The sequence below is a fragment of the Bos grunniens genome, chromosome X, assembly GCF_055505025.1.
Source record: "Bos grunniens cultivar Pamir isolate PY7600 chromosome X, Bosgru_T2T1.0, whole genome shotgun sequence".
Classification (NCBI taxonomy): Eukaryota; Metazoa; Chordata; class Mammalia; order Artiodactyla; family Bovidae; genus Bos; species Bos grunniens.
In genome coordinates this window covers 82,003,845-82,031,193 of record NC_141194.1, presented here as the reverse complement: position 1 = coordinate 82,031,193, position 27,349 = coordinate 82,003,845, and the positions used below count along the sequence as shown (strand labels likewise).

At 43.2% G+C, this 27,349-nt stretch overlaps 1 protein-coding gene across 12 annotated transcripts in view; it reads right to left on the bottom strand.

The window, feature by feature from the left end:
• Positions 1-25,091, bottom strand: part of AMOT (angiomotin) — a 68,512-nt gene extending 43,421 nt beyond the window's left edge. For 2 of the 12 annotated variants that reach the window (XM_086388000.1, XM_086388007.1), the window contains exons 1-4: positions 24,618-25,091; positions 16,604-16,679; positions 9,025-9,173; positions 6,470-7,403 (exon numbers count right to left, since the gene is read on the bottom strand). In XM_086388000.1, coding sequence (XP_086244126.1) covers positions 6,470-7,341 — 872 coding nt within the window. In that variant the 5' untranslated portion in view covers positions 7,342-7,403; positions 9,025-9,173; positions 16,604-16,679; positions 24,618-25,091. Of the gene's footprint in view, positions 1-6,469; positions 7,404-9,024; positions 9,174-16,057; positions 16,106-16,603; positions 16,680-16,793; positions 16,933-24,456 lie in introns of those variants that run through there. The other 10 variants (XM_086388001.1, XM_086388006.1, XM_086388005.1 and 7 more) reach the window with 10 other exon arrangements.
• Positions 25,092-27,349: the final 2,258 nt, after the last annotated feature.

Below are 27,349 nucleotides of genomic sequence, written 5' to 3'. Positions count from 1 at the left end.
CTCTCAATACCTGACCCACAGAGGTGTGATCCTATGGAGGACAGATCAGATGATCTCAAAGGTTGCTTTGTGAAAATCAAAGTAATGCATCCTTATACACTTGTTTCTCAAGTCTAAGCATTTCAAATGCGTCTTTGACAACGTAATTGTCACCTCATGATTTTAAACTAAGCTTTTTCTGGCATACTGTATGTGGCCCTGCACACAGAAAGGGTCACAGAAAGTTTGTTCCACTTGCCCAGAAGGAAAGAGCAAACCATCATCAAATCTGCCCCTCATCTTGTTATCTGCAACTCTCTTGGATAATTCATATAGTCAGAAAAAACTACCTGAGGATATACAGGTACTTACTACATTAGAGACACCAAATAATTATTGTTGATGACAGTTGTTAATAACTGAATGATGCTTTTTAGCAGCAATAATTCCAAGAGTTGGAAGGGATTACAAGTAACACTATCATACAATTTGTGATGTACTGAATCACAAAATGTAAGGACTGGAAAGGCCTTAAATAAATCATTTAGTCCAACTCTGTCAGTGGACAGAGGGGGAAACTGAGGTCCAGAGAGGGGAAGTATTCTGCCAAATATTACAGAGTGAGTTAGAAGCAGTGCCAGGGTAGAACCTAAGAGCCATTTTCAGGTTCTTTCTACTACTATTAAATAAAATGCACTGATTTGTAGTGATGTTCAGATTCCCAACCTATTACTTACAGAAAGTTCCAGATAGAGAACTTTGGCACATGGTTTAATGTGACTTTTCCATTTTGGTACCTAATACTGGACTATGAGCCATTAATGGAAACAGTGTATGCAAATGGATCATTTCCACCATTGCCACAACCAGGAAGAATATCCGTCAGTATACACCAAACACACACAAATAATGTTCACCTCCCTGCCCCTACCCAGTTAACCTAATATACTCCCACATCCACTGGATGCCTGTCCTACAGTTGGTATTTCTCAATCCAGGGAAGACAGATGGCTAAGAGCACAGGATTTGGATCCCAACAGAGTTTGGAGACCTTTCCTACTGCTTACTAGCTGTGTAACCTTGCTCAAGTTACTTCATCTGCATGAGCCTATTTTGTTTCCGAGGTCACAAATGAATTACTAAAATACTGGGCTCTTCTCAGTGTTGAATTACAAACAGTCTCATATCTACCTCCCAATGAGAATGGTTGACCCTGTTAGTGATTTTACTTATGGGATATCCACTTAATCTTTGCACTAAATTGCATAAAATTTGTGGTGAAACTGGGACAAATCACCAGGAGCAATTAACTTTTAACTGGCATTCCTGATGCTAAAGCACATTCCCTCCCACACATACTCCAATTATCATTACTGTTAATTTATCTGTCGCTATAAGAGATCCTTACTATGACGGATTTTTACCGCTACAAAACCATTCCAAACACTTGCTCACACATACCCAATAACCCAGATGTTCACCAGAGCCCTCAAACCTATTCAAGTTGAAGGTTGTTGCTCAGCCCCATCAGTGCTTCTGGTATACCCACATTCTTCCAATTTCACATATCTGTCAGTATAAATAATTACTGAATACTAAAGTGGGCAAACTACTACTTGTGGACAGAATAATTTACATGGTTTTCATGATGACAACTGGAAAGTTGCTACCCTACATAACCCTTATGTCTGAGAGTTCAAAGCACTCATGCAATCAGAAGCATGGGAGCTGTTTATAAACTTATGTGGGGGGAGTCTGTCTCCATTTTTCATACTGTGGATCTTTAGTTTCCTCAAAGGTTAAATGGTCTATGTACTCTCCTTCCACTTTGAGTAAGAGCTATTATAAATTGGGTTGACCAAAAAGTTCATTTGAGTTTTTCAAAACATCTTACAGAAAAGCCTGAATGAACTTTTTGGCCAACCCAAGTTAAAATATGGCAGCCTGGGGTCTGTTAGGGCTTATGTCTCAGGCAGAAAAGAGGGGTTGAAATTTCATGTTCTCTAATCCAGTCCTCAAATTTTAAGGAGAAAATGACCATACTAACGTTCATCCTCATTGCCAGGATGTGTAAACCCAAGGCCTGGTAGGTGTTCTCTTTTAAAGACTGAACGCCCAGCTGTGAAGTGGGCTTCCTCCCCTCAGCTCCCTGGGTCCTACCAGCAACCTAGACCTCTCTCTCAAACAGAATAGCCACTGACCTCTCTCCCACCTGTAGACCAAAAGGCCTCCCCATGCCCTGGACAGAACATGGCCTCCCAGGGGCCTCATGGAAGGGGTGACCACAAGGTGCCTGGAAGGAGGCTCCAGAGTTGGATAAGCCCAGGATGGCAGTGACCATGGGCACGACTGTGGGTTCTGCCAGAGATAAATGGAGAAGAGGCAGCTGCCTTTCACATTTCCCAGACTGGAAAAGGAAGCAGATTTCTATGCACCGTGCTGTTGGGAAAACTGAGGCAGTCCGACCCTGGCAGGTTTGCAAACACGAAGCAAGGTTTGGGCAGTTGTAAAAGAAGAGAAAGCCCTCCAGCCAACGAACTCCATCTGGATCTCAGCATCCGCCCACCATGAAAAAGCAGGACAGTACTAATGCTTGTGTGAATTTCCCCCTGAGAGAAGGGGACTGAGGAATGACGGGTGTGGGAGAGAGCTGGGGGAATGTCAGAGGAAGCAAACCTACACTCAAGATAGAGTAACTGTAATAATGGTAATAAGGGTGTCAGCTGGATGAGTGACACTCTCCCCAGCTCCTTCCACTGACATATTAACCAGAACAACAAGGCGCATGCAAACAACAGAATCACATGATCCCATGGAAGCCCTGACCTGCCTCCCTGCCCCTTCCCTCCCTTTGTCCTTCTCCTTCCTAAGACAACCTGGGCCTCCGGTTCTCTTGGAAAAGGAGACCTGACAGACACATGGGACAGAGGCCAGGGACCAAAATCAGCATCTCCCTGAAGCCAGGGAAGATCCCCACTCAGAGACAGCTTGTGAGGACACAAATGGAAAGCAATCAAGCTGACACTGCAACTTATACCCTGCCCCCTCGCTGACCAGAGCCCCCACTCTTCCCAGACACATGTCACCCCAACCCCCCATCCCAGCCCCCCAATGCACGCAAGACAGTCCTAGCCTACACGTACGCAAGCTCCCCCATACACCCTCTCACCAGATCAGGTGCCAACAGCCTGGAACCCAATTTATTCTCCCCACAGAAACTGCCTTTCTCAGGCTCTGTGATGGTCACTCTCTGAAGCCTGGAGAGGGCTGCAAATTCCTGATTGTTTCTCTTGCACAACCAACTCTGCTCTGAGCTACAGAGTTAGGTCACCCTTAGATTCCACTAAACAAGGATTTCAAGAAACCTCAGATCTGGGCACGATATCAACAACTGAAAGGAGGTGGCTGCTTTACAAACAGAAAGGATTTGATTTTTAAAAGCAGTTGATAAATGCATAAACCCCGGCTGCAGAAAAGGCTCAGCACTTAGACAAAGATTCAACAAACTTTTAATTCTTCAGATGGCTTGGCCTTGTTTCCCATCTGGAGTTCAGGGCATTCAGGATATTTATTTTTTAAGTGGGGAGGAGGGGATAGGGAAAATAAAGTAATAAAAAAGACTGTTTATAACACTGTGTTCATCTTAACAGCAAATCTCTAGCATTTCACAGCACCTCTGAAGAAGAAAATGGCACCCCACTCCAGTACTCTTGCCTGGAAAAATCCCATGGATGGAGGAGCCTGGTGGGCTACAGTCCATGGGGTCACAAAGAGTCGGACACAACTGAACGTCTTCACTTCACTTCTGAAGGTCAACAAAGGTTTTTTTGGACAACAATTTGCTCAAAGAGCTTGCTCTGAATCTTGATCTGTAATTTGTGGATTAAGAACTAAGTATTTTGTCTTCTAATTGTTTGGTACTAGCAGCAGTTACTTGGAAAGGTACTCACAAACTGTCTAGCTAGTTGGTTTAAAAGAAATAAAGGAGGAAAAACGTGCCTCCACCTAAAATGGTACACTTATGGAAAGCCATTCAAGGTCCTCCCTTTGGCAGGCATTCATCAACATGTGCCACACCCTCACCCCAGGCTCTGCAAAAATTTTATTGCCAGTTTGTCTGCTGCAGACCCAAAACTCACAAAGAGCATCTTCTGATTAGGATTGTTTTAGGCTTGGCTTTTCATTGAGCATGGGCTTTCCAGGTAGCTCAGTGGTAAGGAATCTGCCTGCAATGCAGGAGGTACAGGTTCGATTCCTGGGTAAGGGAGATCCTCTGGAGAAGGAAATGACAACCCCCCAGTATTCTTGGCTGGAGAATTCCATGGACAGAGGAGCCTGGCGGGCTACAGTCCATGGGACTGCAAAGAGCTCGACACAACTGAGCATGCAGGCACATTCATTGAGCATATCAAGCACCCTATTTCTCTCCCATAGAGGGGGGAAAAAAAAACATCATTTCTCTCCCATAGAGAAAAAAAACAAAGCTATTTCCACAAACCTGTGTGTTAAAATACTGCTCAAGAGACGATAATCAGTGTGGGCTCTACTGCTTTGGGAAGCAGAGCAAGAGACCCATAGATAACATAGGAGGGAGGAGAAAATTCAAATCTCTTATGGTTAAATATATGCAACTAAGTTTCTCTGGTGGTTTAATCAGTATGGAAAGAAAAAAAAACAAAAAACCTCTTTGGGCTCCTTAGTATTTATTTAGGCAGATCAAAGGGCTTTTCCATCTAGCTTCAAACACTGTGGGAGTCATTTCAGATCGCAAACAATACTCCTGAATGAGTTCTGAAAATAGCTTTCCTGGGAAGGCGGGCCATGTGCTAAGCGGGGCTTGGATTCTGCTCCACACCCCAGCCAACACATTCCCCTCCCACAAGGCAATACACACACATCCCATCCACATACAGGAGGGAGTCCCCCCAGACTCTTCCATGCTGATGAGAAGAGAAAAACAAACCCCCCCAGCTTCACTGACATGTTGCTGGCTTGCATGGGTCTGCACTAAGCTAAGCAGTCCAATGGACCAACCCCTCCCCGGGTCTTTTACTGGGCAGATGGGAATCGGATTCTTGCTCATTTAAACCGGAAGGGCCCTGTCCCTTACCCCATTTCCTGTTCCAAGCCACTTATCAGAAGTTAGGCTCCTGCCCTTTGAAAGCTGCACAGCAGAGGTTGAAAAGGGTTAGGAAATCAACCTGAGTTAAGGAAAAAAAATCCTAAACTAGCAAAGTTAGGAGTGGAGCCCAAAGTGAATTGCCTCTGGCTAAAAAACAGGACCTGAAGGTGAAAAAAGTAAAATACCAGGAAATGCCAGGTGCATTCTCCTACCTTCACCCTACTCCACCCCTTGACTGCCTTCTTTCTCTCCTGAGTCACCCACTATACTTCAAGCCAAGAGACTCTTTCCCAAATGAGTAAGAGGGGACAGGAGACAAAAAGTTAGACAAAAAAAGAGATCATAGGCCTGGTCTGGGGGCTGCCTATGGAAAAAAGCCACCCATAATTACCCATGGTAATCAGGCAGGAATACCACATATAACTTTCATCGTTTTTGTCCAACCCTGAAACCTTCCCTCTGTCCCATACGCTGAAATACTCCTGACTGGAGACATAGCCCCAATAGGAACAATGAACAGAATCAAGGAATCATAAGGTCTAGTTGATACAGCAATAAGTCAACAGGCCTCTGAATAATTCAGAACTATATTTAGGGATTAATGAATATTCAAAACAGTCCTCCTAAACTAATGGCAAGTTGTACAGAAGCCATGGGAATATTTTTTTCTTCTGCATTTTAGCATTTGACCAAAACTTCTATACAATATGAGGTGAATTTAACTTAGATGTTTAAAAACGTCACGGGCAACTACTAAACTCACTACATAAGAAAGATTAAGCAGCCCAGACTTCGTGAACTGCAAGCAAGTACAAGGCTAGTCACATGCTGAACCTGCACATATAGAGTTCTCCCAACAATAATATCCAGATGTTTGTTTAGTGTCTGAGCGAATCATGGTAATTCTGCAGAAAGATTTGTTTGCAGAAATTAGTGAAAAGAATTTTTTGGAAGAGAATAAATGAAAGTGATAGGATATTCCAGACTCAAGTGCAAGATAATTTACTTGCCCTCAAAGGAAGGCTTAATAACACACAAGAAAAGGAACACTGACTCTTCCTTCAATCTCCCAGGAGACTGGACAGTGAAATGCTACTGAAATCAAGACTTGTGCTCCCGTTCAGCCACTAAGCAGTTGAGGCCATGCTCAACCTATAAAGTCAAGGATATGTTAATTACAGGACTAATGATGTCTGAAGAAGGGTACAAGTTCAGGTTGGCAGGACATTTACTAAGCCGAGGGCCAGCCATGCATTGCAGAGTTTGTTACACCAAATGCCTGCCCATTACTTCCCTTAAGGTTCCCGACACACAGCAGAAGCTGGTTGGGGATGAGGTCAGGGAATGACAGAAAGGGAACTGTCTTACCTGGCTGCTCCATACTCAGGGGGATGCTGATACCTCATCAGTTGCCCCTCTGTTCTCCCTGGCTGGTTCAGACGATGCTCACTATAGTAGTGCCCTGGCTCTTGGGGCTTGCACACTACGGATTGGGGTGGCATGCCCTTGAAGGGATACTCTGGTGGGGGGCCTCGATGTTCCATGCCCTTCAGGCTATGCTGGCTGGGAGGTGGCCCTTGGGCCTTGTAGAAATCACTGGAACTTGTGGGATTCTTGTACAGGTCACTGGGTTGTGGTGGGGAGAGAGGAGCGCTGGTAACAGGTGGATGGGCCTTAACTCCGCTGGTAGCCAGTGACATCTGCATGAGTCGTTCACTCAGGGAGCGAACATGTCCTTGCTTAAGATCTCTGAGTCCTTCATCCTGGTGCATCTTTCCAGGATTGAGCCGTTGAACTGATGGGCGTCCCTCAGTCCTCATCTTCTGGTTGGTCACGCCAGTGACATAGAAGGCAGCTCCAACACTGGCATGCTGTTGGCCCCGAAAATACTGGGACTGGACCTTGGCTTCCTCATAGGTCGGGAGTTCTTCATTATTCTGCATCCGAGGAGACAGCTGTTTCTCCATGATGATGTTTTCTGACTGGATTTCCTGCCCCTGAGGTTCCTGTCGGGCAGCATGAGCCACAAGCTGTTGGTGGTGGTCTTGAGGACTCAACACATCATTCTGAGGGCCTGGGTTCCCACTGCCACTGGGGAAAGGAGGGCCGTTCCCTGTGGCTTGCTGGTGTATGGCAAGCAGGTTGCGATTCTCATTGGGATTGCCATAGCGAAGCTGCTCTTGTAGCAGACGCTGCAACACCGTGGTTCCTCCACTTGGCTGTTCATCAGAATTTCTCATCTCTATTGCTGGTGGTGCCTTGTGAAGAGAGAGAGAAATTGGGCACCTGGGCTGCCCTTGACCTGGGAAGGGGAAACAGGAAGCTTAACACCCAGTTGATGGATAAATCAGTCCTCTAAAGGGGGAGAAAATGAGTATTGGGGGCGGGGTGAGGATTTCTCTGCAGAGATCAAGTAGAGAACTGAATCTAGACTTAATCAGTTAATTGTTGACCACTTCTGGCTCTAGCATTGACATGAGGAGGAACTTGGAGGCATACTAGCCCTCCGTTTTCTCTTTTACTTTTAGCCTGGGTTAAGTATTCACTCTTAACTCCTAAAAGGACTGGGGAAACCTGAAGCAGTCAAGTGAGGTTGTCAGAGAGTGCAATTTTCCTAGGCACTTATCAAGTTCATCTCTCTGTATTCTATCAAAATGAAAAATTCAACTCTTAAGGTTGTGGCAGTGGGGGCAGGAAATTACCCCATAGGCAGGATCTGTAAAACAGTTCAGCATGTGGGGAGAGCTACAAAATGTCAAATGATAACTAAGATAAATAAAAAGTGATGAGAGAGCTTGGTTGTACCAGATAGAAATGATCTCTGCTTGATGCAAATCTTTTTCTCTGACCTCATAAAACTCTGAAACATATCTTTTTTTTTTTTTTAATCCTTTTTGTATTGTCCATTTTGGATGCTCCTTGGCTTAATAAGAGAAGAGCTTGGGATAACTGTTATTGACAAAGTTTCTCTTTCAGCCATCCAGGAATAGTCATTGAGCATTTGTTGTTGTTGTTGGGTACGAGGAGTTTAAAGGGGAAGCCCTCTTTCATTTGAAGTGTGCCTCTGATAGTAGTATAGTATCCACAAATTCATTAGAAACTCATTAAATCTTTGGACAGAATCTGTCTGTCATGTTAAGTCCTGCAATTTGATACTAAGCTTCAGTAGTGAAAATTTTCACCTCAAGGATCTTAAGTAGTGTTGGAGAATGGACATGATGTCACACCAAGTCACAGTTAGGTCAACCCAATCAGCCTCAGGTTCCTAGAGGAGAACTTTGGACTCCTGGCTTCCAGGTCCTGATTTCTATGATATGAAATAGTTTCCAGTGTCTCTGGAAACATGATCCCCTTTGCCTTCAGTCTTACAGGGACTGACCCAGAAGATGTGTGTGGTAGCTGGAGAAAGGTCGTCACCCTTCCTTTTCTACTTTTCTGATTACTGCTACCTGGTTTCTAATTGTTCTATTGAGCAGTTTGACTCCACAGTTAACCTTCCAGAGGCCCCCTTTAAATCCCATTCATCAGATTCTTGGGGAAGCATATACCAAGGGGCTGAGAAACCTGCCCTTAAGTCCCCTTTCCCTCCCTGCCAATGACCCTCAGGGATTCCTGTATTTCAACTGTCAGACTGAGATTTTCTATTAGGCTGACAAGTATAACAAATCTCTCTTGGTGCCTTAAACTGGAAAGATGATTACCAAATTACTTCTCCTCTGTCAAAAGAAAAATAGAAATGGGAGTGTGTATGGTTAAAACACCACCACTCAGAAACCCCTAATGCAAGGCAGGGAGATCCAGACAGTGAGCTGCCCCAGACTCTAAAGAGCACACCACCCTCTCCCACCCCACAGCCACCCGACCCCGGACACACACAGGTTCACACACACACACCGGCACCCATGCACAGTGATGGTCCATACCTATTTCTGCTTTCTTTTAGGCTTAAAGCCTTGCTCAGGATAGGGAATTCTTGCTTATGAGCAGCTCCAGAAACCGCAACAGTAGATTCCCTCTGCCCTAACACTCAGGTTCAGGGTAAGCGTCGCCAAGAGTCCAACCACTGGTCACTCTGAAATGGTCAGGAGGGGGAGGGGGAGAAACAAAAATGTCGTTTCTATTTTGCCACCAATGGCCAACAGTTAACCAAACCAGTTCTTCCAAGGGGATGACTTCTCCTCCCGTTTTTTTTTTTTTTTTTTTGCCTTTTATGTGAATGGCAGAGTCCGTTTCCACAAGGACAAAAGGCAATCTCACTCTGGTGGCTGTATTCAGGAGGCCAGCCAGTCTCCTGGAGATAGAAATGTGCAAGATGGCTCTGTCATAGCCTCACAGCCCTCAGGAGCTGTTGCTCCCATTCTGAGTTGGAATGGTAGTTTAATCACTAAGTCATGTCTGACTCTTGCGACACCATGGACTGTAGCCCATCAGGCTTCTCTATCCATAAGATTTTCCAGGCAAGAATACTGGAGTGGGTTGCCATTTCCTTCTCCAGGGGATCTTCCCAACCCAGGTCTCCTGTATTGCAGGCAGATTCTTTACCAGCTGAGCTACCACAGAGTTGGAATGGTAGGTGATGACAAAAGCTGTAACTACCATCACCTTGAGAGTGCGACCTTTAAACTGCTATCAATAGCAGGGTAAGTGAGTGAGGCTCACTGGCCCACATCCCAGAAGGGAAAGCAGTCATCAGAAGGTAGATTTTAGTAAAAAAAAAAGAACGCTTGGTGAAGCTCCTGATTAACGGCTACAGCCTCAGAGGGCCAGAAGAAAATCCCAACTTCTTGTCAACCAAGCCATTAAGTATTTATTGCATCCTGGCTATTCCAGATATTTGCCAGCCTCACGCTAGACACAATGAGGGATAGAAATGACACACAATATATAGTTCCTGCCCTCACAGAGCTTACAATCTGATCAACAGTCCATCCATTCTTACTAGAGTAGCAAAAGTGATGACCCTTCTCCACACAGCAGCAACTCTTCTCTGAGAAGATGGCTCCACTTGTTTTCTCAGTGCTTCCACTGCCCCAGTATCTCCACGCAAGGAAACTACTAGACTCACATTATAGAGACTAGATGCAAATGCCCACCAGATATGGATTTGAGATAGTCCTCACTTTGAATGACTCCTTTGACCCTCAGCAAAAAGCCCTGCAGTTCCAACCAAAATGGTTATGAAACTGAGGGGTTGAGGTGAGAGGCACATGATCTACATTCCTATTTTCTGCCCTGGACTAGCCATGACTCACTCATATCACTTAAAGGAAAGCCTTTAATCTGCACCAGGGACGCCATTTGAGGAGCAAAGCAATGCAAAGGAAGCACACCCGCGTCCCCGTGCTTTGGGAGCTTGTCCAAAACATCCAAGTTACAAAAAAAATCTACAAAACTGCACGGTGATTAATTTAACATTATTTCCTTGCAATGTTGCCAAAAATAAAGTGAACAGATACAGAGTGAACAAACACGGATATTTGTCTTTCCATCTTGTCTCGGTCCAATATACAATGACAATCAAAAAGCAAAATCATCTCCAGTATGCAAGATAATTGTTTTAGGCTGTCTCCCCTAATTTCAAAAGCAGAGGAACAACTTCTAATTGGAATCAAAGCTGGGCTGCTAACAGAGCTATGGTAAATAACTGCTGTGTTTCTATTGCCCAATTTTGAACAAAATGGTTGTCTTTTTTTTTTAAATGAAACACACAGAAAACAGGGTTTTAAACTTGAGCCCCTGGTGAGAAACCACCATGACTCTTTTCCAGGACTACTTAGATTCTTCATGCTGATTTTGACTGGCTTGCTCCTAATACCCAGTTCCTCACCAAGAAAACTTATCCAACATCTTGCTCTCTTCCTTCAATTTTGTCCCCTCTCCTCCATATCCTTTTCAAAACCCAAATCACTTTGTGTCAACCAGACTGACTGTCCCTTCCCAGGACACCGCCCCCTGGCCTTTTTGTTTCTGTTTAAAAGAGGAAAAGAAATCAGTCTAAGAAAAAAGCTTTACTGATTCCTTTCCAGTTTACCGATTTTTTTCTCCTACAATACTTACGTTCATCTACATGTTCAGAGTCACATAAGAAGGAAAACACTACTCCATTTTTTTATTAGAGAAAAATAAAATGCAAGTCTTGTCTCATGCACAAGAACTAAAATAGTGTGAACTCTGCAAACTTTTATCTGGCCACAGCTTTAATCATGCCACTTCCAGGGGTCTGACATCATCTTCAATCAATAAAATAACCTGTTTCTCCTGTACAAACAGACTGTCCCTGAGGATATTTGATAGGGGAGGAAAGGATTTCTGTGGTTCTCTCTTTAAAAATGCAATTTGAATCTATATATTCAACTCTTTTGTGACAACAACAGGGCAGCAAGGCCAAGCTAAGTTCTCACTGCATTTGCAGTCATCGGCCACTCCCAGTGTACCTGAGAGGGTGAGCCAAAATGAAACAACCAAGGTGTTTCCCAAGCTAAGTCCCAGAGAATCAACATGGCCGGGACACACCAAATTCCAACCCTTCACGTAAATTTTGAAATCTGCCTATAAGATCTTCTTTCTATCCCTTCTACCTCCTCCTCCGATTCTGCCCTCACCCCTCACTCTACCAACCAGGATGAAGAATCTGAGTCTAGGGAACCTGTTTCTCTGCTAAATCTTGGTCAACTTGTTTCATACCATTTTACTTCCAGCTAAATGGAAGGAAGCCAGTTCAAAGTTTTCCCTATATCTGTGTGCATGTATTTGTGCATAACACACGCACAGACACACAACTTCCCACATAAAGATGCCAAACAGGCCATTGAATTCTCTCATGTCCTCTCACGTTGGTCCATATTGTGGCCTGAAGTGTCCTAGAGAACGCCTTTCCCAAGAGTCTTGAAATGCAAGCTACTAATTTGCTTCCTTTGGGAGGTAAGAAACAATGGTCCCTTTGCAGGTTATCCCTAAAACTTTCAGTGGGTAATGGGCAGGCAGTATAAATATCATGATTACAAGCCTGGGTCCAGAATCACACTGCCCAAATCCAAATCCTGGATCTATGGTTTACTAACTGACCTCACCCATGTCTCTCAGTCTCCCCAAGTCTCAATTTCATCATCTGCAAAATAGGGCTAACGGTGTTCATACCTCATATGGTTGTTATAAAGATTAAGGGAAGTAGTCTATGTAAAGTGCTAAGCTCAGAGCCCAGTACATTGTAAAGGCTCAATAAAAGTTAGCTATTACTACTACTATTTCAAAGTGGTCTTTTTCTAGCATAGTACAGTTATTTTATGAAGAAAGTTTTTTTTTTTAAACCTTTTATTTGCAACTCAAATCTTCTATGCCCCCATCCTTAAATAAGTGAAGGCCAGAACTAGAAAGACTCTTGGAAGACCATCTGGTAGTCTAACCCTCTCTTTCTAAAGATGAAGATGTCAGAGCTTAAAAGTGATCAGAGCCAGGGCCAGAATGCAGGTTTTATTATTCCTAGGGTAACAGCACTTCCACTACAATATATGGGCTTCCCAGGCGGCACTAGTGGTAAAGAACCCGCCTGCCAATGTAGGAGACATAAGAGAGGTTTGATCCCTGGGTCAGGAAGATCCCCTGGAGAAGGAAATGGCAACCCACTCCAGGATTCTTGCCCAGAGAATCCCTTGGACAGAGGAGCCTGGTGGGCTATAGTCCATAGGGTCACAAAGAGTTGGACATGACTGAAGCGACTTAGCATGCACATTCGCACTACAATATATTATGTAGTATATTAGCTTGTACATTGAAGATGCTTAACAAATATTCATTAAATTGAATTGACTCTGATTTTAAGAGATTATAAATCTGGCTTAATGCTACCATCAATTTTCCAATTCCACTGGAAGTAAAATGTTAATGGGAGGAGGGAAAATTCAAAGACATAAGAGGGATATGTTTAGCCAGAGGTATGGCAGAAGGACCCGGCAAAACCTCTCCTCTTTAGGCCATGATATGCAGGTAGGTTGGAGAGTAATAGGAACCTCCACTGATCAATATTTCCAGGCCTCTGTTCCAGATCTTGTCAACATCATACCAACTTGGCACTTACTATGGTTCAAGTCTAGCACTAGTTTAAGAACAGGTTATGAGTTGGTCCCACCTCTTTGCTCCTATCTCTACTTCTATCTAGATTAGGTTGGAAAATTATTTTAAGAATCACAGCAGGTCCTTGGCATTTCCAAATCTTAGGATCAGTGTCAGTTATCTGTTTCTCAAATGGTAACGCAAGGCATGGTCAATTTGGTAGCAGTTTTACTCTTCTGGATTCTAAAACAATCAACTTGAATAAGGTAATAGTCAACAAAGGTGATTAACCCTAAAGAGTACATGAGCAGTGAAACACTAACAAGGAGAATCCTGATGCTACCATCCTCCACTCCCCTCCACAAACACTCATTCCAAGGGAGGAATAGATCACACCATCACATCCCATTTCTTCTTGCCTCAGAAAAAGTATAAGCAGTCCATGGAATCAGATTGAGCATAAACTGAGAAAAGGTTAAGAATATACCTGAAACTTGCCAGCTTTACCAATCTTCTGTTTTCAGTGGCATACTACCCATTTTTATTTTACAAGTATAATAATGTAAGTACAATATGCAAATACTGATAACAAAGAGAAAAAAAAAACCACTCATAATCCCAACGCCTCAGCCCAAGCATTGTTAGCATTATAAAATATTATCTGTAGTTTATTTCTATGTGGTTTTGTATTTTTCACAAAGCAATGAAATATTAACATACATATCATTTTGGCTCCTCCATTTCACTTAATCATAAGCACTTTTTCTATGTTGTGACGTAGACTTCTTAACAAACAATTCTATGTCCATTAAATGAATGCATCAAGATTCCCTAATCTATTCTCCAATTATTAAAAGATTTAAATTGCTTTTTCACTTTCTGCTAATCTAAATAATGTGACAAGATCATCTTTGTGATTTAGCCTTTTTTCAATATTTTGGATTGTTCCCTAATAATAGAGTCCCAGAAGTAAAATTAATGGGTCAAGGAACATGAATGTTTTCAGACAACTCACTAAAAAAAATAAATAAAACTAACAAAACACCAAAGCCCCATGAAATCTCTCCTTTATTTAATGAAAAGTTCTTCTGCTCCCATTTTTCCACCAGGGCAGAGCAGGACTCCTGGGAGGGAAAGAAGCCAGTGTAGTATCCTAGTGGCTTGCGAAATGGCAGAGTGGAATGTAGGTTCCCCTGTGAATCCAGCTTGCACGCACTTGCCCCAAATTGCCACTCAGCCAAGAAGCTAATTAGTAAAAGCATCAGGTGGGTGAGAACAGGTTCATGGCCTGTAATGGCTTATATCATGTTTCATTTTTGCCCTTGGAAAGATCTGACAGCTCAAAAACATTCAGTTCCAGTGACCCAACATGGTACATTCTGAGAAATAAATCTGGTAATTTTCAGAACCAATCTTCAATATATTTTAAAGGCTATTTTGCTATATAGAAATAAGTGCACATGACCAAATGAGCCTGTGTGTACCTCTATTTTCAACCACAGTTAAAGAGGCACATTTAAGGTCAGTCTTGTTTAATATTATATGACTAAGTGGCACCTGTCTTACATGGTCAATGTGTTATAGACAGAGGTTTATTTGCAGATTCAACCATAAAAGTCATCCAGTCTTAAGACAGAGGAGGCAGCAGGGCAGAGATGCCCCTGGCTTAGCAAAAGCAGACACAACAAGCATTTCTTTCTGGGCTGCTCAGTCAGAGCTTTCAGAAGATGGCAGTTGCTCTTTCCATCTTCTCCTTGAAGAATTTTCCCAATCCATCTCCATCTTCCCCTTGCCCCCCAATTCTGCTAAATGCGGAAAATTAATTCTCTCTTCTCAGTCTCCCCACTGGACTTTGGACACATCTCTATTACAATACTTATCGCACCATATTTTCCACAAACATTTATTAAGCACTTACTATAGCCAGTTTCCCTCCTGGCTCAGCTGGTAAAGAATCTACCTGCAATGCGGGAGACCTGGGTTTGATCCCTGGGTTGGGAAGATCCCTTGGAGAAGGGAAGAGTTACCCACTCCAGTATTACGGCCTGGGGAATTCCATGGACTGTATAGTCCATGGAGTCGCAAAGAGTGGGACACGACTGAGCAACTTCACTTTCTTTCACTTTACTATAGCCAGGCACTGAATAGGCCCTGCTGCTGCTAAGTCACGTCAGTCGTTTCCAACTCTGTGCAACCCCATAGAAGGCAGCCCACCAGGCTCCCGTCCCTGGGATTCTCCAGGCAAGAATAATGGAGTGGGTTGCCATTTCCTTCTCCAGTACATGAAAGTGAAAAGTGTAAGTGAAGTTGCTCAGTTGTGTCCGACTCTTTGTGACTCCACGGACTGCAGCCTACAAGGCTCCTCCGTCCATGGGATTTCCCAGGCAAGAGTACTGGAGTGAGTTGCCATTGCCTTCTCCAGAACAGGCCCTAGAATGGATTAAAAAAAAAAAAAAAAAGAAAGTAATACAGAGTCTAGTCCTCAAGGAGTTCCCAGACAAGCAGAGGGGGCTCAATTCAACGGGAAACCAGAGATATGAGCAAATAGCTCAGGCAATGCAGAGGATGCTGCAAAAATAAAAACTCTGGGCCACCTGAGCAAAACTTCCTACAGGGAAAAATCCCATGAGCTGAGTAGGAGAGGTGGAATCTGATAACCAATGTTGGGGAAGTTGAAAAGGGAGGAGTCAAAGATAGGTTGAGATATATCTTTCAGAGTCATTAGCATATGGTAAAATCTAAGGTCAAAGAGTGGGCTGGATCATACAGAATAGAAGCAGAACAGAACAAGGATGAAGCTAACGATAGACTCCTCAAAAAAGTGATCATTAAAGAGTCAGGTGCTTTGCAAATGTGGGAGTGAGAGAGAAATTCCCTTATGTACTGAATGGCTTTTCCCCCACATACCTTTAATCGAGACCTTGTAGTACACTGCTCCAGGGTCAGAAGTCCCCACTTGCAATGCAGAGAGAAGAAAGTTCATTTTTATTCTTTTATGTTTCTAAGTATCCAGGTTGAAGTGAAGTGAAAATGTTACCCTCAGTCATGTCTGACTCTTTGCGACCCCATGGACTGTATCCCACCAGGCTCCTCTGTCCATGGAATTCTCCAGCCAAGAATACTAGAGTGGGTATTCCCTACTCCACGGATCTTCCCAACCCAGAGATGGAACCCGGTTCACTTGCACTGCAGATTCTTTATCACCTGAGCCATCAGGGAAGCCCCAATAGAAATCATTATGATAGGCTAAGCCAGAAATGGAAATTGTGATCTTAGAGGGCATGGGCTGAGTGCATGATTTCCTCTGTATACTTCCCATCCCAACACCTAAAACATTAGGTGCTTAATAACTGCCTATTGAGTAAATAACTTTCCAAACACTCTGCTAGAGGCAACAGAAAGAGAAGAAAATGAATGAAAGACACAGAATAGCAATAACAATAATACTCTTACCTTAAGTTTCTCAGCCTTTCTTCTAAGGAGACAGAAGCTTTCACTTCTGTTATCTTATTCGTCCTTCTCTGCAGCTCTGTGAGGAAATAAAGCCTGATGTAATTAATTCCATTTTATTAACAGGAGAAGCTTAAGTCCAGGACAGATAATTTTTGATAATTAATTTGACCAAGGTTCCACTCTGACTTACTCGTGGGGCCAGGATCAGAACCCAGGTCTTGTGACTTCCTGCCCCGTGCTGTGTGACTAGACACAAACTTCTACAGAACTGACTCTCTGATTAAGACAACAGTTCCCAGGAAAAATTCATCAGGAAAGCAAATTCCTCTGGGACTTCAACAGTCTCTTGAGCAAGCCAGTGCACTGCACCTATAAGAAAATATCTAAGACGTTTCCCCATACCAACACTGCAATGGCTCAATGCAATCATTCACAGTGGTGCTCTGCTAACATAATCAGGAGCTCTCCGTTCTGTTGAACCCCTTTTGAAGGGAGCTCCATTTGCCTTCAGTCTGTTTTTTCTGTCTGAGTGGGGCTCAGGTGCTGACTACAGGTGTGGCATCCAGCAGGTGCATGGACAGAAGCCAGCATTTCGTATCTTCATACCAAAGGGCCCGAGTCACTCCCCAAAGGCAGCCGCTTCTCCCTCTGATTTACAAGCCCCAGGAACCTGTCTTCACCGAGTTGCTACTGAAAAACAAAATCTAGACCCTGATTTCTCAGGAAGGGCTAAGGTGGAATCAATTAAACTACAAATCAGATAACCCAGCCAATGTCCCCACTTACTCTCCGAAACTGGTGCAGGCACAGGTCACAGGCATACAGCATCAGGGAATATATGTACAGAATGACTGTCCCCTACTAGTTACGAAGGAAAGGAGGACCACAGCAGATCCATATTACATATTTATTTAACTACAGGACACTTATTCTATTGCAAATGGCCTTCAACCCTCAGAAGCAAGGATTCATTTCCCTAAATAAGATGGAGTACAGTAGAAAGAACATACTAGAAATTCTGCGCTCCAATTCCCATCATAACCGCTCTACTTCAGGCTGCCATGGGAGAACCAGTTAGCATACTCACAAAAAGTACTAGGTCGGAAAAATCATCACAGTGTCCTAATGGAAGCCAAGCTGAGAGCCTGAGGCAGACAAAATGTTCTAGGGAGTAAGGGGGGCGGTCATCAAATTTTCTTAGCTCCATCATTTTTTTTTCCTAAGAAAGCAATTTGCCTCCACCAAACACACACACACACACACACACACACACACACACACACACACGGCAAAGAGAAACTAATTGTAGGAGAAAAGAACACAAATGTTACCTTAATAAAATGGTTTATTGTCATTTGTCGTATTTCTCCAATTCATATGGGAAACTCAAACTAATAAGCTTTGGTTTACAGCCCATGATCCACAAAGTAAAACTGGCTACTAAACTAAAATGTGATCACTGTATATAAACAGAGTGAAAGAAAAATCTGAACTGAAAACCTAAATGTAATAAAGAGGAAATTCGATTTCTTCAAAATAGGCAATCTAAATAATTTTCCCCATCTGTGATTTTTATCTTACTTTGCTATCACATGGAAAAGAATGTCATTAATTCAATGCAAATCCATGCCCCTTGAAAACAACCGAAATGAGTAAGTGATGTACTAATTAGCTTCCTAATGGGGAAGGTTTTAATTGAACCATTCTATAACAACCTTCATCAAAGTTTCCAGGGCAACTTCATAAAAGGATGTCAAACCTGGCCCATATTTTTATCCCCTTAAAAATAATTCTCAATGCACAGAAACACAGAAAGCTTATTTCTCTTCAATGCTGTTAACACTCAGGCCACTACATTTTCTGATGTCAGCAATCTCCTTCCCACAAATATTCCAAGTATGCACCACCGTCATTCTCCTTTCAATTATGTGGTTTCTCTGCTCCTTTACTGATTGAGTCCAGGCCTCTCGGATAATGAGAAGCATGTGCAGGGAAAATATGCTCTTAAAAAACACATACATCAGTTTCATCTGCATTATGGGGGGGAGCAGTCATTTGTCCATATCAAAAGGATCAAAATTTGAAGCATGCTACAGGATATATAAAGGGAAAAAATAAAGATCAGCATCAATGCCTAAGGTTGGGAGGCAGTTATTGTGATCTGAAGCAACATCAATAAGGATAAAGAGGACTCCCCCAATCCACCCTTTCTAACTTGGCCACATTTATATTTAATGTTATCTTAATGTTGCTTTGGGGGGTATTTAAGTTCTGACATACACATGGAAATGAGCCACGAATTGTGCAGCAAGCATAAATATTCCATCATTAATAAAAACCAGCTGTGTATAAAACACTACAATGGCTGGGTTTCAGTTACTGGCTATCATCAGTATGTGTCACAAGCAAATATTACTCAAAACTTTCTCCCTTAAAACACACACACACACATCCACACACAGAGATACATGCAGAAATTTTCTTTACTCTTTTTAATTTTTTGTAAGAACTTTGAAGAACTCAACGATCTCCATGGCACATTCCAACTAATGTCTCTTTTTGAAGCTATTTTTCACCACCCCGGCGGATGCTGGAGTCCTCTGATTAGAACATCAACTTATCATATAAATGACAGTGTTGTAATTTTTTTTATAAAAGAGGACCAATAATACAAATGTTGGGACAATCAATTATAGTCAGTATGGCAATTGAGGCACCAAAGGGCTCTGGATGTTATGAAAGAGAAAAAGCTCATTAAAAGTGAACACCTGCTCAGGACCCTATAATAAGCCTGCTCGGCCATCATGCAGACACCTTTCATCCAATGACCTCAAAGCATGTGCCCAATATGAAGCATGCCTAAACACCTCTGTGAAATATTAATATCCTTGCTTCCCAGAAGGGTAACTGAAGCTCAGACCAGCTAATTCATTTACCCTTGGTCACATGGCAAGTCAAAGGGTTGGGCAGAGAAACCCAGAGCCTGGCTTCAAGTCATGCAGTCTAATGATATTTCATGAGTTGGGGCAATAGTGAAAGTGAATTAACAAATGTCAAGGGCAGCCTACAGAGTTGTTTTTTTAAGCAGATCTTCAAAAATCACCTTAGGAGATGTTAGCAGATATATCCATCTGCATTTTCCCCATGAACACATATCATTAAAAAAGTTCCTATATTTGACTTGGTACTTTCTGAGTACTAAAAACCCATACTTCACTTTCCTATTCTGGTTAAATGAAATTTAATCTAATTTATGAAGAGCCTATCAAAGGAAAATTGAAGGACCATGTAACTGAACTGTCACTGTATAGTAAAGCCTCAAACGAAGAACCTCTTATGTGTGGGTCATTCTGCTTACTACCTATGTCTTTTATTTAATTATCTAAAGCCCTTAGTTTCCTTACTATTATTTATTCTAGTTTAATATTGTTTTCAAAGCTATTAAAAAATTTGTGTTCTCTTGCTTTTTCTTTCTTGTTTGGGAGATTTCATAGTATACCCATATTTGTACTCTCCTGAAGGTATATCATGATACAGTGATTTAAGAATCATTGCTAATGATTTAGACAAAGTAAACAGTGAATTCTAGTTTTCCTTTTGCTTAAAAAGAATGGGAGAAGGGTACTAGGAGGTCAAGGGAGTACACTTAAAAGCCTTACTAGATACAAGAACACCCTAAATTACAGAAATGGATTAGGGATTACTTATTAAATCTGTTAGTTTCTCCTGGCATTTGATTCCTCACATATACTCAGATTCTGACTTCATTCCTCCACATGGGTTTACAAAGCTAAGTCTTGCTGCTGCTGCTGCTGCTAAGTCGCTTCAGTCGTGTCCGACTCTGTGCGACCCCATAGGCAGCAGCCCACCAGGCTCCCCTGTCCCTGGGATTCTCCAGGCAAGAATACTGGAGTGGGTTGCCATTTCCTTCTCCAATGCATGAAGGTGAAAAGTGAAAGTGAAGTCGCTCAGTCCTGTCTGACTCTGAGGGACCCCATGGACTTCAGCCTACTAGGCTCCTCCATCCATGGGATTTTCCAGGCAAGAGTACTGGAGTGGGGTGCCATCACCTTCTCTGAAGCTAAGTCTTAGGTGGGCTCTTTTTCAAAATTTAAAAGCAACAGTGTACATTTCTAGGACTCTCATTCTGTAAAACTCTATTAGTACAGAAACAAGGACTTGAAAGAAACTACAAAAAATTAAAGCAGGTGATCTGTTAGAATGATGGGATTCTTGATGAAGTTTTGGGTAGGGTCTTAGCTTTTTAATTTGATATGTTGCTAATATACAAAACACAATGCATTTATATCAATATATTGATTATTGATATATCCTTAGAGTGTTTTTCTTAATATATCCATGTGACTACATGATTGTATTTCTAACAACTGCTGCACCTCATTTAGTAGGAATCATTCACATTCACATCAGAAATCGAGGCGTAAGTAGAGAACCCTAAACTTTTGATAACTGGTTCTCAAAATCATCCTGTCTGATCCCCCACAATTTACAGAGAAGGAAACTTGCTAAGGGTGGCAAACTTAAGAGTTGGGCTCAGAACCAAGCCCCACTCACCAACAGGCTCACAAGGAAAACTTATTGTGCATTTTTTTATTTAAGATGGCATCAGTTGCTATTATTTTTGTCAGCCTTACTAGATACATGAACAGACTACCAGAAAATACAACAACTGGAATTTAAATCTTCTACCTATATGGAATAGAGGCCCATTTAGACTTCTCAAAATCCATGAAATCTGATATTGTTTCAGAAAGTCATACTAGCTTTCTTCTATGAGTGGATGTACGGTGAGGCTAAACGTGGCCAGCATTATTACAAGCCAGGATGATTTAGACAATTAACTCCATCCCATGTAACAAAAAGATTTCCAAGACCAAATAATGGCCTCACTTATTCAAGCAATAATCATTACAACAAAATTCTAAAACCTTTATACAATAAATGTGTTTTTGAGCAGTCTCAGAGTGAATTTTTACATATCAAGTCATAGTTCAAAGGCACTAACTAGGAAAGCTAGTTCTTTCAAAGAAAACTGTAGTGGATTCTTTTACAAAACAAATGACCTCCTATTTTCCTTCTTTATCCTTTTTTCTTTCCTAGTTCAGATTTCGTGTATGGAAGGGAAGACAGCACTCCTTTCTCTGTTTTAAAAGGGGTCAGAAACCCACCATGGAGAAGAGTAATGCCATATGGGCAGCTTGTTTAATGCCCCCCTTAGTTCCTGGGACCAAATTCTAACCTTTGACTTAGGGGTGGGACCCTAGATTTTGGACCAAAGTCCACAAAAGGAAGCAAAGAACGAAGAAGTAAGCAAGACTAAAGACAACACGTCATAGCAAACCAGCAACAAAAATTCCTGGGGACAGGAAATCAATGGAGCACAATTCTAAACAAATTGGTTTAGTCCCAAGCTAATTAACTTGTCAAGCAGATCTCCAAACCCCCTGAATCCATGGGGGAAAGAGGTGATGTAATAGGAGATTTGGGAACATTTACCCATTTACCATCCTAAAAGGCTCAGCTACGACCACACACACCTCTCTCCACTCCTTTCAGTGGGTTTAAGCTGGGCTTAATGGGTGCAAAGGACAATTTCTTCCAGACAGCCCCTAAGAATAAACTGTTCTCATGCATTCCAAATGCTCAGTCTCCATGGAAGAGGCTACCTGGTCACAAACATTTCTCAAGAGGGACTATATCGTCAATACCTCCTCATTGGTAACACCCCTAGCCCAACAAAACAAAACAATTTCTAGCCATCCTGAGAACTTTGGGGCACTTTGGTGGGGAGAAAGGAAAAGAAACCTTAAGAAGGGAGTAGGAGAGTGTGAGAAACAACTCTTGTCTCCAAAATGGAAAAAAGGCCTTAAAAAAGCTGATCAAAGGAAGAAAAGGGGGATGGGGGAGAAGGGCTGCTTAATTACAAAGACACCCTTTTAAAGAAGGCACAGGCCCTGGGAGAGGGCTCTTAGGAGAGGCACAGAAGCAGATGTACCCACTTAGAATTCTGGCACTCAATGGAACCTCAAGGTCATAGCATCCATCCCTCTGCTTTCTGAATAGACTGTTCCTAAGGCATTCTAGAAAGAGACTGATTCGGTCTTTACAAAACTTCATAAAAAGCAACTCCACAAAACGCCTTGGTAATACATTAGTCTAATAAATCCTACTTCATAAACCAGAAATGAGATTTCAATTTCCAAATCCAAAACAGTATTGAATGTGAATTTTTAAATTCCCTAAAATCTTTTACATAGGTAAACAGATCCGCAACTTTCAAGCAAAAGTTACTTTACATATAAGCATGGTTAGAGATTTACTTCATATCTAGACTATGAAGTAAGAAAAAGTGCTTTCAATTTTACAGAGCCACAGACTTTTCCAAAGAAAGAAGTATCTTAAAATGAAGTATGATGTAGTGCCAGAAAGTGTCTGTAAATGACACTGGATAAACCCATACAGAATAGCTGGAACCTGAGTTATCATCTGTAAATAGATGCAACTACTCTACAACCACCTGGCTATTAAAATGTCCCAGGCCAGTTATAAAATGTAGTTTCGTCAGGCCAACTTTTCCTTCTCAGTTGATCTGAAATATGATAGCCTTTAAAATTGTCACCCTGTAGCATTCCTTCTCTCCTTCCTGCTTTCTTTTCCCCCACTGAAATCAACTAATGAAATCAGGTAAAAATATAAGAAAATAATTTGTTCCCCAATAAGCAATATGTTGCAGACATCTTGGTAATTGGTCTTTGAACACCACCATTCTTATAAGTTTGCCATGCTTGCTAGATTGGAGGTTAGGTGGGAGATGGGTGAAGATTTATCTAGCATCCAAAATGGTATTTCAAACTATTCTTAGCTACTAAATGAGGGTGCTGAAAGGTCTAACTCAGAAAGCTTCACAAAGGCTGTTCTGAGAAAGGACTTTTCACAAAGCCTAGTTCAAGGAGACTTAAATACCCTTAGCCCCACATTATGGAAGATTATGGTGACTAATTATCTTCCTCTCTGAATGGGAGAAGAGGGTTATATTTTTTAAAGCTTTAATCTGCCTCCCAACTTCCACTCTTCATGGGGGTGGGGGAGGACAAGGAAGAGGAAGTAAAACTAAATCAGATACTCCAAGGTGTCAGAAAATCCCTTCTAAAATACATGTCAGAGATTGGAAATGCCATTTCTCACAAACTGTCCTTTCCTCTCTCATTTAATCGTATTTAGTCCTTTGCTGCAAATTACTATTATATTATTACTAGCAGCAATTAACCAGGGATTGCTCAGTCTACAAACACTGTCACTTTGTCTCTCAATTTTCTTCTCTTCATTGGCTTACCCTGATAAAGCCATTCTGCTGCTGAAGCATCTGTGTACAGCGACCCAGCCTTGGGACCCTCAAGACACCTGCATGATCAGGCAAAACTAATTACTAACATCCATAACGCAAATAAGGGGCAACCCTTTCTTCATGACCACACACACACCTATACCTAAAAGAACCTATACCTAAAAGAGTATAGCACTGTAGATTACTCCTCCAGGCTAAGATTTCAAGAATTTACAGCCCCGGGGAAGAGGAGTGTGAGCTCCCACCTCAACCCCAAGCATTTAGGAAAAATGTATCTAGCAATCTGAGATAAACCCAGACATTCCAGATGATCTAAACGTAGACTTCAAGTTCCCTCTGCTCTTTAGTTCCTTTTGTGCTTAATTACCTAGAGACCTACAAGGACCCCAGGAGGCAAGAAAGTAAAAGTGCCATCAAATAGTGGTACCCATTCGCATCTCCGTAGGACGGGGAAAAGAGCGCACACTCTTTAACCTATTTAACTTACTGCACATCCCGGAAAACTTGTGGCCAGCTGCAAAGAAAGTAGAACACAGGCATCCCCACGCAAATCTAGATCGACTCACTCACGCTGAGGTTATGATCAAGTTCATGCCACCATGGATTCCTGCCCCAATTCCCCGCGAAAAGTAACCACGCGTCTCCTACCCCTGAAGGAAACGAAGACAAGGTGACGACTCTGCTGGCGCAAGTGGCTTCGGTCCCGGGCCAGAGGCCAGGGGTAGGCAGGAGGGAAGCCCCAGCTCCCGGCTGCTCCCCTCCTCACCGCTCCGTCCGGTCTCTCCTTGGTGGCAGTGGACAGGCAGGATACCGGGCCGGAGGGTGGAGCAGCGGATGGTCGGAGGCGAGACAGACTGGAGGTGGGGGTGGAGGGGGCGCTGAAAACTAAGAGAAGATGAGGCGAAAGGGAGCGGAGATGGAGGAATAAATCAGGGGGTCTACCAGCTTAGGCAGCTAGAAAGCTCCTCGGAAGGAAGGGGCGTGACTGCGATGAAGGCAGCTCCTAGGCAAAGGAGCTGGGAGCTAGGGGAGGGGGACGAACGGGTGGCTTTTCTTCTTGCGGTGAGCGGCTAGGACCGCCCAGGAGCCGGGGGGTGGGGCGGGGAGCGGGGTGGACTAGGCAGTGGGGCGGAGAAGAGGGCGGGGAAAGAAGTGGGGGAGTCGGCCAGGACCCCGGGCGGGGGAGGGGGGGGCGGAAGAGGGGCGGGGGGCGGAAGAGGGGCGGGGCTAGGGGCGGGGAAGTTCAAACAATTGAAGGCCCGGGTCCGATAGCTCCGACGAAAGCGGGGACGCTCACTCTGGAAGCCCACGAACGTGGCACGGTTCGGTTATAGTAGCCCCGAGTCTACGCAAGGACTGGCTGGGAGGAAGGAAAGACTTGTGCAAAGACTCCAAAAATAGTGTGCGGCAACAGCGGAGCGGAGTCGCGTGGGAGAGCTAGTGCCACTCCCCGCCCCATAGCGGGGGGAAGAAAAACAAATAACAGAAATGCTGAAAAGCAGCTTCTCGAGAAGCTTGCTTAAAATAATTCAGGAAGGAGCAGCGATCCTTAGTTTTCCTTCCCCTCTTGCTTCCTATGACCAGGAGGCCCCCACCCAGGTCACAGCTCCGCGAGACACCCTCCTTTCTTCCTCCACTCCCCCTAGCCACCCCTTTCCTCCTCCGCGCCACCCTGCGTTCCCGCCCCTCTCCCGGCGGCAGGCCGCGCTGGCAACAGGGGTGGCGTGGGCGGGGCTCTTCCGAGTCTCCGCCTCTTGGGCGGGCTGAGAGGGCGGGTCTGGGCGGGGCCGGCCTAGAGGAGTAAATTCCGCCCACGAGTCTTTGACGGCTACCGGTTGGCGAATCCTGGCCCAAGGTTCTCTTATGATTGGTCACGTGCGTCGTCGCTCGGATTCTTTGGTCCCACCCGCCCTCAAAATTAATAAAACTAAACAAGAGGCTATTGTCCTGCTCTCGGTTCTCTCACAGCTACTGCCGAGAAAAGAAAGATGAGACGCTTGGTTTTTCCGTCTCCTAAGAGAGTACGACAGGGTGTCGGCTGGATCCGGTACACCTTCCCGGCCCTCCGGGAATAGGTAACTTTTCTTCCCCCTTAATTCATTAGGCCCAAAGGGGGAAAAAAAGTATGAGAAGTGTCAATGTGGTGGTCACATTTCCCGGCTGCGAAAAAATTGGTATTGCTTGAAAAATACAGCCTGGTTGAGAACAGCTTCCTGGGACACTGAAAATCAACCATTTTAAGCCGGGAAACGAAAGCACAAAGAAATAGCAGGAAAGATGGAATTCGGAACTAAAGGAAGAACTCCTTCAGACTCAAGCACTCATTAGCTAGTTGTGCGACGACTTCGGTTAAATTCCTTAATTTCTCTGAGCCTTTATTTTCCTATCTGTAAATAAAGGCTATGAGACATGTCCTGTTAACCTAATGGCACTGGTATATGAAATATAAAACGAATTGTGTGTGAAAACTGTAAATCACAAGGCACTCCACACGTGTATATGTTCCTACTTGTTTCTGTCACACGTGGAGATTCTCCACATGTGTTTGGGAATCAAATATTCAGCTCATAATGCTTTAAGCATTTATAGCCAAGGTGTGTAGGTTTTGTGGCTTTATTTTTTTTTCTTTTTCTTCCTTTAAATTTATTTTTAATGGTAAAATTGCTTTACAATGTTTTGTTGGTTTCTGCCATACAACAATGCAGATCAGCCGTAAGTATACATATATCACCTCCCTGTGGCTTTATTTTTTTTGAAAGTCAGCTCTTTTCCTACAGTTTTCAGGGTGGATATGAAAGTGACTCCCTGCAGTTAGCATAACAAACTACTACTTAATCTAACCAGGGTAGGTGAGATTTCTTTTTTAAACAGTTCTGCAGTGGCGCCACGACCTAAAGTCTATTGTGGTGCTGGTACTAAAAGAGGAAATCATACTGTGTATCTCTGAAGAGCACTTAAGAAAACAAATGTGGGGGAACATTTACCATGGAAACCACCATTCTCTACAGATCCATATTTCCTAGAAAATACTACAAGGAGGGAGTTGGTCTAAATGTAAGGCCTTGACAATGCAGAGCTATTACAAAGAACTCATGCCAATGAGAAAATGACACCCAATGCAAGCCTGCCTAATGGGAACCTTCTGAGGTGCCATGGACCAACATACAAGAGAAAGTGTGCTCCAAGGAAATACCATCTCACCATGAACAGGGTCCCAGGCTGTAACCAGCTGCAGAAAAAGTAGGGAGGTATCCTCAATGTGCAGAGAGTTCTGCTAGAGCTGCTGAAAGATTCAGAAGCAAGCCAGGGGCAACAATTGTTTCTTGGTGTGATTCAGTTTATGTGTGTGGTGAAGTTATTTAGGTGATTTTTTCCTGGGA